The 13,697-nt window shown below is 39.3% G+C and overlaps 1 protein-coding gene across 2 annotated transcripts in view; it reads left to right on the plus strand.

Annotated features, from left to right (window-relative positions):
• Window positions 1–269: 269 nt before the first annotated feature.
• slc12a5b (solute carrier family 12 member 5b) overlaps window positions 270–13,697 on the plus strand; it is a 41,534-nt gene continuing 28,106 nt past the window's right edge. Inside the window, exon 1 of one of the 2 annotated variants that reach the window (XM_026153908.2) lies at window positions 270–597. In XM_026153908.2, coding sequence (XP_026009693.2) covers window positions 543–597 — 55 coding nt within the window. In that variant the 5' untranslated portion in view covers window positions 270–542. The remainder of the gene's footprint in view (window positions 598–13,697) is intronic. The other variant, XM_026153907.2, reaches the window with a different exon arrangement.

Below are 13,697 nucleotides of genomic sequence, written 5' to 3' on the forward strand. Positions count from 1 at the left end.
AAAAGAACATCAAAAGCAATGCTTAATCTCAGGAGGCAATACTTTGTCATCTGATGTGCATCCTCTCTGTCTCTCAATCCCTCTCCGTCCGTCTCTCTCGTGATGAGATGGATGATGATGACTGTGGGTGAGGGAGAGAAAAGGGAGGGAGGGAGAGAAGGATAATACCTTCTGAATACATGATGAATGTATTCATCAGGCTTAAACTGACTTGGGGGGGGGGGGGGGGGGTGAGTGGTGTGCAGAGACAGAGAGAGCATGCATGTGAGTGACACCGAGCACTATCATCAGCTCTACCCTGCGGCCGCTCTCAGTCTCTCTATCCTCTTCCCAAAGAGAGACAGAGGAAGTCACGCAAGTTAAAAGAATACACATACACAGCTTTCCTTTCTCTCGTGCAGCCAGAGGCAGGAGGACAGGAGCTGCGAGACGCACGAGTAAAGCGCAACTTGTCTTTGGCTGCTGCCCACCCAGAGCTTTTTACTCAGCAACAAGCTCAAGAGCGGTGCCGCTCAGTGCGCTCAGCCTGAAGAGGACAGAGGATGCTAAACAATATGACGGACTGCGAGGAGGGAGAGGGGGGACCCAACAGCCAGGGTGAGTGACGAAACCTGCTGCCGAGTGATGAGAAGGGAGTGTGTATGTGTGTGTGAGTGCGTGGACCTCGATGCATCAGTCTCAGCGTGGGTGCTGGAAGGGAACGCGCACATGTCAGTTAATGAAAGTTAGAGAAACAAAATGATGTCAATGCAGAAACGCATAAATCGGAGTCATTTGTTGTATTTGCATGAGACCTTTCAGATAGTAACTGTAATCTGAATAGGACTAAATTAAGTCCAAGTGGAGGTGTCTGAGATCAGTCTGCTACACCTTCACTTTGCTCTGATGCGTTTCACCTCCTGAATTTCATATGTAAACCTTCATCTGCTTAAATAGTTCAGAAATTTGCTTCTTTTTAGCTGATTGGCTGCTGCTTTTCGAAAAAAATAAAAAGGCTGGTTTAGTCAGAAGCTCAGTGATATATGTGACTCAAATGTGGTCCAATTCATCCTGCAACTGTAGATATATACAAAAGGTTCTACAAAAAATAAATGGTCCCAGAAGCCTTGAGTGCAGCCAGAAAAAACAGCCTTTCTTTTCCCATCAGGAACATCTTACCCAGGGGGCAATGTCAGCCTTTCATAAGCTTGCAAGTGTATGTCTCTGAGTGTTTAAATGCAGACTGGGTTTTTATTTTAACATTTTCTATTTGCTGAAATGATTCATTTCCTTTTTTTTTTAAATATGTTACCGGTACAAACACTACAAGAATGCTGACCACTGGTCACAGTTGGTATTTTTCCCCATTTTTGGACATTAATTATTCATGGCAATAATTTTAAGTTGCAGCCTTGGTTGTAACAATTTTTTCCCACTGTGTTTGTGTTCACGTGTGCACCGTCATCAGGGAGCCATCCACCAATTATGTATTAAATTATCTTTTTAATTATGTGAGGGTTTTTTAAATATTTGACAATATGTTAAGACTGTATCTGCGCCATTTGAGTTTCAGTCATTTAGACCTAAATTATCTTAGTGTGTTTTGATTATTTCCTTTAAATATGACACCTGTCATTTATACAGAGCAATATCACTGTGGCTCCTTATTTTGATGAATTCTGTTAATTTAATTTGGTATGGCCCTATTCAGAGTCTTTGTCTTAAATATACTTGTTCTTTTAAAAGTCACATAATGGGTTTTGTTAAACGATTATAGACAACAACCCTGATGTGTAATAGGAAGAAAATAACCCACATGAGGATTTCATTCTGATTTATACATCTGGGCTGATTTGGCACTCCACTCAAGGCCTGTTGCTTCAAAAGATTAGGGGAGAAAATTGGATTACAAGAACAGTTTATTTCTATTCTCTATACACTATGACTGAGTGTAAACTCAGTTTGTTTCTCCATTTTCTAAGAGCTGAGCATCAAGATAATCTCTAAGCCATATTCACTGGCTACATGTTTTATACAAATACTATTATGTGTGTTTTTCGATACCTGGGAAGATATTTATGATGAGATTTGAGATTAATCTTAATTTTTTCCACATAATTAGAGGTGAACACAACAACAAGTGGGGGGAAATGATTTTTTGTTTTCAAATTAAAAAATATATATCATAGCTGTCATATTCTTCATTGGAAAAATAACTAAAAAAAAACCCTTTACATCGAAAACTGCTTCACACAAAAAATGGCTTTAGTCTTCAAAGATCTGTGTACACTGTCCAAAGTTACTTTCATCTGTTTTAATCTGTATTCATTCATCATTCACTGTTTAAAAGCAAAGGCTTATATCAGCATTCCACCCATTCATGCCAAATCCAGGCCTTCTCTTTCCACTTATATAAAAATGCAGTTTGACAGTAGAAGGTGAAGGTATATTCCCCAGAGCTGTGAATTGCTTGTTTTTCTCAACTTATTGTAAGACTCATGAATCCATATATATATATATGTATATATATATATATATATATATATATATATATATATATATATATATATATATATACATATACACATACACATACATACATATATATATATATATATATATATATATATATATATATATATATATATATATATATATATATATATATATATATATATATACAAATAAGCAGATCCTGCCTTTGCTAGAATTTTAACTCCCTGTGCACTAGAGGGACGGTGACCTTTTGCTTTTTAAAGGTCATGATGTGAGCGACACCATCGCACCACAGGGGTAAATAATGAGGTGGCATTCAGGGTGCACACTGGACTTTTATGGAGCCACACTATATACAATAACGACTGTCCAAGCCAGGACATCACCTGGAAGTAAATAAATACCATCTCATTATAGTTGTGGCGAGTTTAAAGTGAGAACAAGTGGATGGATTGATGAGCTCCCTGGAGCCCTCATACTGACCACTGGCAATCAGAATTAATGCGTTCTAATCAATAAGCTCACCAGGGGGGCTGAGGTGAGATGAGGAAGCTATTTTTAGATGAATCGCTCCTGCTGCAGGTTTAAAAATACTTAATTTTCTTATATTGTGCAGAAATATTTGTAGATTTTGAGCTCATTACTGATGAACCCTCTTTTAGCTCTGTCTGTAACAAATGTAAATTACATTCATAACTCAAATTTTCATGTAAATAAATGCCTGTAAATGTGTTCCAAAGTAAATGTAATGAAATTATCTCAATTAAAGGAACTCAATATGGCTCCATTCAGAATTATAGTTATGACAGGTTTATTGTCAACATGTAAATTAATCAGAATGTTTTTTTGTATGTAATTTGTATAGTATATTTTTTTTCTCTCATTTCTTTTCTAAATGTACTTGTATATTGTTCACATGTTGAAATAAATTACCAATCAATCAATCAATCAATCAATCAATCAATTGTCACTGATGCTTTAACATGTATGTACTCCTTAAATTATAGCTGATAATAAATAAAAGTAGACTGAAAATATTCACTTACGTAACGAGGCAAAACTCACAGAAGGTCTAAGCAAATATAAACAGACATCAACTGTCTCTCAACATTAACCGTAACATGACAGAACGACTATATTATCATCGTGTCGCTTACATATCGTTAAATTCTGTGTGTACTGCAATTGTTATCAAACCAGTCAAATCTTACTGCACCAGCAGGGTTTATAGCTACAGCCACCAAAGTGCTGTTTGCATCATCTGTAGCAGATGGCACAGGAGATAAATGAAGGTCAGAGGTTAGCATCTTACCATGAAACTCATAGACGAAAACTAATATAGATTGTAAACCTTTTAAAAAATAAAGCAAAGCTACGTAAAGCCACCATATTGTATCTTTGGATGGAACACACCAAAACCAGCAACCACAGACATACTGTTTAGTTCAGCTTCTGAGGACTAGATGTGAGTGTTTATTTGGCACTTTTTAGTGTGTGTTATTGCAGCTGAATGCTTTTTGTCTGTCTTTTTGTTTTTAGCTAACTGAAAGCCGTTTAATTGATTTTAAAGTTTTCCATAAAAGCAAGACTGCTAATCATCTCTGCCTCTGTCACCAGAACTGTTGGTTCATATCAGCTCATGGTGACTTCTATGACATCAGAATGACATCAAAATTCATTATTTGAAGGCCCTAACTGCTGTATCTGTAAAAAACAAACAAAAAAAACCATCTGAAATAAATAATCAGGGCAGCATCAAAGTCAGTCGGACTTGTTATGTGTAAGAATGCCAAAAATGCATCTAAATGTTGTTGAAATTGTTGATTTTTTTTCCCCACTTTACTTATCTTAGAAATCTTCTTCTTTTCTGCAACACTTAGATGAAGTGCCAACACCCCCAGGGTTGAAACAAGGGTCTCGCAGCCAGCTGGTGGCCCTTATATCAATCACTGCATGTTACTGGCATTTATCACTTCCAACGCGGTCGTTCTGACTAAATTGCTTCTCTGAGCTGCTCCCACTGTCACTCTCTCAGGTGACTGATTACCAGCTGACACAACAAACCACACAAGACACAAATCGGTTGATTGTACTTAAAGGTGTGCGCTCGCATTTTTGCTAAATATGCCAATTTACAGTCAGAGCAAGATATTATAAACTGGCTCTGCATGAGTGGGTTTGTTTGAGAGAGTTCACAGCAGCATAGTTTGAGCACTTGCTGAAACAGTTTTATACCAGAGTGAAACATCAGTCTGATTTCATCCACTGACAGTTAACCCCGGGCACTATCGGCTCTGTGTTCGCTGCAGCTTACATTGCATCAGATTATATTTTCATTCGGCTGAGCCTTTTTTGAATTTCCCCTGTACTCTCAGTGGTCTAGGAGTCTGGCGAGCTCAGCAGGGGCACAGGGCTGCCAAGCCATCTCTGACTTATTGTTTGAAACTGTGTATCAGCATGTAAGTGGGCATCTTTCAGAAGGCAGACAAGCACCAAATTGTTATTGTGTTCCTTTGATATGTGTTATATTTGTTCTCCTGCACTAAGATTAATGCAAATCAGTCATGTCTGTAAGTGGTAGTCTTTGTTAACTAGCGATTTTTTATGTTTAGATGGGCATAAGTAATTTTGATCTGCTCCATTAGAGTGAATCTTAGCTACATATCTGCACTACAGTGCACTGATGGACTCAATCTGGTCACCTGGCACATTTGCACTGTTTCTCCCCTCCTTTATAGTGGACACAAGCAGCTATGAAATCGTATACATGGTATTATCTCATAGTGCTGCATTATATAAACCTGACCTCTTAATGCCATATGAAGGATTTTAATGTCGCTGCTTCCCTGAAATTTCACAGCTGCATCCTCAGCTGATTTACATTTTAATAAACAGAAAATAATCTCGCCATTTGGTTTGCCTTGTCAAACTTTGCAGATTAAAGCGGCTGTAATAACAAGGTGGTTACAAATGAAACAACTGAACAGTGAGCAACAGGTAGAAAGGCTATCTCGGGGATTTTCTGACATGCTGTCCTGCTCTGTTCTGTGACTGAGAAGAAGAAACAAAGGAGCACAGAAAAGTCCAAAAATCAGTTCTAGAGGTCTACCCGACCACAGGGCAAGACACAGTCAGGACATGACAACAAGATCTGGTGAGGTAGTAACTAACACAACGGAAGGACCGAAGGACAAGAGGGGAACACAAAAGGAACTAAACAATTAGTGATAATTTCGCAGATAAGTTACATTATTATTATGAATTATATTATTATGGCAATGATACAACATGCATGATTATGAAAAGTGACACATAATGAAAATGTTTGCCCTAGGTACTTTACATTTTGACTATAAAACATGCATAAGTAATTTTTTTCAACTATGCAAAACTATTATGCAACAAAATTGTGTTTTTTTGCAGAATAAATCAGCAATAAGATATAAGGCTGCAATTAAGCCTGAAAATCTCTCTCAATGTCTTCTACATTGTTATTATTACTATTAGAGAACCTTCACAGACATATTATTATTATTATTATTTAAGATTTTCCAATAATATAATTTTTTTATTATGTATTTTGATTTCCTAGAAACATCCCCACTTAAGTGTCCCGTGGCTGGATAGATTCATTTAGTTTTAAGCATTTGGAAAGACAAAGTTCTCTGTTGTCGTAAGAATATTTTCACTATTGTTAGGCCCTTCTGCTCAGTGACACCTACTTTCAACAACCACTGACTCACTGAAGCTTACTGAGACAACGACCTCAGAGGTCAACAGTAGGAGATCCAGAAACAGAGTGCCCGAAATGGAGAAAGCGAAGAGGCAATAGTGACACATCTCTTTTCTAATCCTCCCACTGAGCTACAACAATTTTCCCACCAAGTCATCTTAGATTGGAGATTATGAAATACAGAGTGGTCTAATCCTTTCTTCTCCATCATGTTCCTTCTCACAGCTCGCTCTCAGCAGTCCAGTCACATCACCCTGTCTGTGGAGGAATCTGAGAACATCCTTTACACAAACTCTCTATCACAATATATTATTGTAATGGTTTTGAGACAAAAAAAAAACTGCTAGAAGTTAATTACATTTTATATATTCAATAATCTGCTGTTGGGTGGGGTGCCTTACAAATAAGATACTTACACGATACTTTAAAATGTAACAACAAGGGGGCCTTAACAAAGTATGGCATATGTGATGAGATACCAGTGAAAAATGTGTCTTAGAATTGCTACAAACTAGAGGTGCACCGGTTGACCATCACGGGATCTGAATCAGCGGATGATCAGCGTTTTTCACTGTGAGTGAAGACACAAAGTTTGTCAAGTAAACCGCAGGTGGTCCAGCAAGACTAATCAAACACTTAAAACCCGTCGTTGAGCTGAACATGGACATTTTAAAGAAGCTAACACAGGAAAAGTGGACGAAGCTAAAGCTATCAAGAGCTTTTGTCCCTGATACAAGTGAGCAGTCGAAGTGGTTACTAGGAAAATTTTGGAGATGAGTAAAAGAGAGAAGCGATCATTGTTCTGTTATCTGATGAACTTATAACTTTGTTTTGTTATATATACCTGTTGCACCTGCTTTTGTTTGGTAAGGTACAATATGTCAAGTAAAGCTGGGTGGACAGCAGCTCATTTTACGTTTATTACCTGTATTTCTTTCCAGTGGCAAAGAGCTTTCACTATCTTGTATGCATAAAAAAAAGAGTTTGTTGTCCTTGCATCTCTGAAAGAAACCAACTGCACCTTCTGTGTATTTTGAATATGGGGGTAACACTGGTGTTCGTGCATCACTGTGGCATTTCTCTGTCAGCCTACAGGTCACAGTGAGTGTCGTTTGTACATCACCTGGACAACTTGCATATTAGTGCAAGTGTGATAAAAATTAAACTCTATTCTTTTTTGTTTGACTTTGTCCAGAACAAAGTCTAATGGCTGAGATGCTACTTGCAGCTGTAAGATTATTATCCTCATTAACACTTTCCTGTTCTTCTTTAATCTGATTGAATTATTCATCTTTATTATTCGTTCTTGTCACTTATCAACTCCATTTGTTATAAAAAAAAATTATGCAGAAGTGCACTCTGACTCACACATTAGATTTCCTCATTTATCAACACCTGTTTTATGTCTGTGAACAGACATAAAGAAACGGGAGGGAAACAAATAAGACATCCTCCATGTAATATGATAAAATCATCCTCATTGACCTTCATACAAACTGAAGTGTTGTGGATGAATCATTTGATGTTCCCTTGCCGAGACGAATAAACTAGCTGAGTGTTCAGATGAGTCATCCTTTTCTGGTTCAGCTTTTGATTTTCTTTTTCTGAAACTAGTAAGCTGAGGTTAAGCAAAACTTTTCTTTAGAGCCTGTTCCACTGAGGTCATATGTGTGTTTTCCCACCTACCTTTACATCATTTTTTTCACCCTTTGTTTCTCAGCGTTCTCATTGTCACGCTTTCAGCTTCTGTGTGTTGATCTGCGAAGAGGAGTGATATGTAACAAATGAGGCACCCAGCTTAGGTGGAAACCTCAGACAGAGCGAGAATCAGAGGGTACATTTTGACAGTACTTTATATAAACATGCATCGTTCTACCTTTCTAATAGACAAAAAATTAATGTGAAACAATAGCAAAGTTAATTTTATTTCTGCTACAGTTGTCATTACTGCCTGCCCTGACAAAGCAACCTAAGGGTAGAAAGACCTGAACTGGGATAAAGAAATAGAAACCAGTTCTTATAAGAATGAAAGCTGTAACTGTTTATTTAAATGTCTCAACTGGTTTAAGACTGTTCAGCAACATGGCTCAGCCCAATAATACCACACTGGTGGGACACAGTCACTTACCACAAAGGATAAAATGACCAGACTTAATGGCCAGAATTAATGAAGCAGTTCTAGCTTCCTAAAACCAAACCAAACTGTTTTCTTGAGAACTATCGGAAAATTTTACTCAAACTTAAAAGTTCCGTCTTTTGCAAAATGCACTTTTTTTTACAGTTTCTCTCAAGAAATACGAGGGGCGATTAATACCACTATCACATCTAAGTGTAAATAAACAACCAGTTAATAGACAGCTATAGGAGGTAGTTGACTAATGGCACAGTGACAGAAAGTAAAACTGGGACACCAACCTCCTTGTGACTGGGAAAAAAAATCAGTGGTTACCACTTTTGATGACAAGGCAATTGCGCAGGTCGTCTGGTGGGATGTAACCTGTTTAAAAATAATGGGAGCCTGACTGCAATCACTTTCAGACAGACTGCCAAAGAAATGCAGACAGATTCCCAACAAGATCACTCTGCATCAGTATAGAGCGATTAATGCAACTTGTCTGCGTGGCATCTCCAACCCTTCTGCTTTCCAGCTGATTTGCTATATCCTTATATAAAAGCCAAACTGCAGAGCACCTATAACTTTTTGCAGTTAAATTGCTGTCTTGCAGGGACAATGTTACTATTTGGTTCTGAAATTCTGTCTCAAATTTGAATCTCTTTGTTTACAGATGGCAAAAGATTTGCAGCAGAGAGCGACAGATTTGCAGTTTTTGCTGATTTATCACAGATAATGGCCATATTATCACAAACAGATTGTATGTAATTGCCAGCTTGACCCCATTTAACTGCAAACTGATAGCAGACTGATAGCAGACTGACTCCGTCCTACTCCAGTTCGATTGCTGTCTTGATGCAACAAAGTCACAGATCTGGGCCCCATCTTCAAAGTAATTGTTTACAAGGCAACAAGATAACAAGCTCCCTGCACACGGTTGTGATATTACACTTAAATTGTTTGCAAAGATGGCAAGTCAGGTTAACAGTGCTGGTGTCTGAATTTGTTCCCTGTTGTACAGAGCATTGATGCCGTTTCCCTCTTTTCCCTCTTTGTGCTACGTTAAGTTAAAATATCACCAAGAAAGCAAATAATTGCATTTCCCCAAATGGCAAACTTGCTTTAATAAACACAGTAATCGTGATCCAACGAGTATATGGCTGGCTAGATAGATTTATACAACATATATAATACAACACTTTAGCATGTAGTGTCTGTATTCCTGTGCACGTTCTCACCATATTCGAATCTCTGGTGGCTTACATAAGTGTCAACAACCACATGAACATGGTGGTCTCATTAGCTGCAGAGTTATACTTGTATGTGTTGGAGGAGGAGATGTGTAAATGGATTTCAAATGCAACGAGATTGGTTTGTTCAACACAAAAAAGTTTTACATCTGGAAATTCTCAAGCTGGTGTGAGTGTTCTGTTTATACCTCCCTTATTTCTGTCAAAGTGTTAAGATCTGTTGACAAGTTGATAGAAGTTTGTGTATTTACATATATGTATCTTGGGACTCTTGCTTCTGAATTTAAAGCCAAGCAAACAATTGAGCTTAATGTAAACACATGAGGGGTTTTATGAGTTCAAGTACTCACTGCATATACAAGCTTACAATAGGCTCAGATGATTATTTTGGTGTCTATGCTGCTTAACAAGCTTTTTGTGATTCATCCATCCATTTATCCATCCATCGTTTTGCCTCATCCATTTGCTGGAACCTATCCCAACGATCATGTGGTGAGAGGTGGTGTAAACCCTGGATAGGTCTCCAATCTGCAGAGCCGACACTTTCGCTTTCACCGAGGCGTCACATTCACGCCTACAGGAATTTTAGAATTGCCAGTTAACCTAACATGCATGTCTTTGAACTGTGGGAGGAAGCCAGTGTACCATGAGGGATCCCACACAGCCATGGGGAGAGCATTCAATCGCTGCACAGAAAGGCTCCAGCCAGCCAGTGCACTCAAACCTTCTAGATGTGAGGCAAAGTTATCAGTTTTGCCAATATTTTATCAAACGAAGTGTAAATGCACAGTTATTACATGCAGTGAAGCATGAGAACCTGTACCAGGCAAAATATAAGTCAAGAGGTGAAATGAAACCAATGCTGTCTGCCCCACAGACTACACTGGAGCCATACTTGCCTTGTATTGGAAATTAAGCATTCATTTTGATGCCTGGCTGCTTTTGAGAAGCCAAATTCATGTACCTTATCATTTCACATGTTTAAATCACACTCTGAAGATCCTCCTGATAGTCCCTGTAATATCTTATTTCACTGACTTCCATTGGAGTAAATTGGCAGCAGTCTTTAATAAAGAAATAATAAAATAAATAAAGCGGAATGTTATATTATATGTGTGTGTGCCAGACAATGTACTACAAATTAAAAGCACTGAGGCAAGACGGCGAATGATCTTGTCTCACTTAGTACATATGAAATGGCATTCGGTGCCCACCCAAGAGAAGACAGGAGAAGAAGGGAAAAGTTCACTGATGTTTAAAATAAAAGTACAGTGGAAGGTTAACCTTTAACTATTATCAATTTTTAATAGAAATTATTTAATTTAATTCTATGTGCAACACAGTGACAGAGGCTCTCGGTGAGGAAACAGAGTTAAATGACACAAATAACTTCATGGAATTAGCTTTAAGTCCTTGGTTATAGCATGCGAGGTGAAAACGATGGAGGAATGTGTGTGTGTCTCATGTAATTGTGAGGCTGCTGTGCAGCTGATTGGTGCAGTTCTCTCACATGCAGAAGTTAATTTCTGCTTTTCTCTTTGGCCTTCAGCAGCTGCTGGATAATCCCCTTGAGCCTGTGTCCTATTAAGCTTTTAAAAGCCGGTATAAACTGTTCATTTTTTAATAACCATGTCACATCAAGGGTACAAATCTGCACCACCCACTGCCTTTCATCTGCACACTGTGGTCAAATTTCATCACAGCTCTGCTTGCTGCTCTGTAAATATAAGCATCTTCGTCTCCAACAACGTCATCTTTCTGATCAGATTATTTCTCATCGGTTAATCATATGTGTGTCAAGTGTAGGCAGAAGGATTATAGAAAACATTCTGACTCCATTTGCCCTCAATGATTATAGATTGGTTGCATTAACATCTGAATGGAGGACAGAATGGAAGCGTGTCTGCAGTGATCAGGGCCCCTCAGGAGGCTGTGTAATTATTTCTTTCTCTTTACCCTGTACAGTGGCGACATCCAGTATAACTTTGATTTAAATTCTCAGGTGATGCTACAGTTTTTTGGTTTTTTCAGTGGTGAGAAGAAGATAAAGTACAGGGAACCAGTGGGCAGAGCACCAGATACCTGGCTGTTCACCACAAGTGTAACACTGAGCCTCTCTACAGGAAAAGACAGAGCATATTTTACTTCCCGATGAAGCTTAGATCATTTAATGTATACAGTAAAATGTTCACACCTGTTGTTAGACTGCTGGTGCAAGTTTCTTTGTAGCTATGGAAGCTTAACACACTGATTTTGAAGGCTGGCTCGCTGCTAGGGACTAACCTGAAGCCCCTACAGTTAGTTACTGAGCAAAAGATGTTGAACAAATCACTTGACATCCTGGACAACAGCTCTTACCTCTTTCACAACCTTCTAGTCAACCAGAATGTCATTAGCGGGATTCTTCAACCCTGTAATAAGGACAGAGGAAATCTTTCATACCTCTCCAGTTTTGTTTTTTGTTTTTTTGTTTTGTTTTTTGTGTCCCATTTGGATCTTTAGCCATCAGAATTGTTGTCTTAAGGCCAAGAAAGATGCCAAGCGGATTTATTTTACCAAGTGGATCATCATGGCCTTGCCATATTGGTCCATTTGATTGACCTTTATTATAATTATGAATTTATTTTATTTTCAGTTGCTACAAACGGGACAGACATGACTGGGGGATAGGACAGGGAGAAAGAATGAAAGAAAGAGAGGGAGAGAAAGAAAACCAAAGGGGAGAAGAGACGGTGAGAAGGGGGGGGAAGAAAGAAAAACAAACAAACAAACAAACAAAACACCTGGGTCACCTGTATGGAGAAAAAAAACAGAAGAGAAAGCAAACAACAAAGAGCAACATAATAAAAAAAACAGCACCATCACAATAAACTAGCTAGCAGTAGATATCAGTAGATACTAAATAATAAACGATATTGTGCAGCACGCAAGATAGACAGCGCACAATGTGCTTTGAGGCAGCAGCCAAGAAAGCTGTAGTCCGCGTCTGTGAATACCCGTGTGTACACCTGTGTGCATACCTGTGTGGATCAGCATGCTCGCATTCCAAAGGTTTCTCCATGTAACGATCTGCTAGGGAGTGTGGGGAGCCACAGCCCCGTCCCCAGGGCATGAAGCAGGTATGGAGGAGATCAAAACTCCAGACATCCAGAGGCCCCCAGAACACAAGAGACCAAGGAAGACCAACAGAGGGGCAGCCGCGCCACTGTCCCAGTAAGAGCTGAGGAGAGTCCCAGATGAGGGCTCACTCAGCAGCCACTGAGCAGAAGCCAAGGGGAGTTGCATTGACGCGCCCGTGAGCTCCGCCGGCAGCCAGCCGTGCCTGAGTGACCGAGCCCCAGGCCGAGAGGCCGGGGGCACCCCACCTCCGAAGTGGCCCGAGCGAGCCCCAGGCTCCAGGCCCCGATAAGCGGCCGCCAAGGAGTGAGCCGGTGTGTACCCGGACGCCCACCCCCAGACACAAAGAACCACCAACGCACCGATACCATACCTCTCCAGTTAACGTAATAACGACTCTCTGTGACCCTCTGTGCTCTGAAAGGATACTTTCCCTCAGTGTGGCAAAGCACAAGCTCATTCTACTTGTTAATTTGCATTCATAAACTATAGACATTTGCCAGCTGCACCCATTTCTTTTGCATAATTTAAAGTTTTAGAATAGTCAACATCTGAGATCTCAGAGTGCACGACTCCTAAATCACTGTTTAATATCAAGATTATTGTGAACATTCCCATACTTCCATAAAGAGTTGTCTTGACTGTCATCTCTGCATGAGACTGAAATATCGTGATAGAATATGGGTAAAACGTGCATGCGCAGTGCCTTTGTTTTCATACGCACATGGCAGAAAAAGCATGGCGACGACGGAGAATTAGAAGGACTGTCGCTACCCGATCCGTACCAGAAACCCGATCGGTACCCCGCATGCGCAAATCTTACGTCACTTCCTCTCTTTGCCAACATTGCGACATTCAATATATTATATATATATTATATATATTATATATTATATATTGACACGGTTAGCGCCCAGTTAGCTCTTAGCATTTCTCAACAGCTCTGCCTCCTTTTCGACTACCGGGACATTTAAACAATGGATAATCCGTATCCGCAACAAATTTTTGC

The sequence above is a fragment of the Astatotilapia calliptera genome, chromosome 20 (assembly GCF_964374335.1).
Source record: "Astatotilapia calliptera chromosome 20, fAstCal68.1, whole genome shotgun sequence".
In the NCBI taxonomy this organism is placed as follows: domain Eukaryota; kingdom Metazoa; phylum Chordata; class Actinopteri; order Cichliformes; family Cichlidae; genus Astatotilapia; species Astatotilapia calliptera.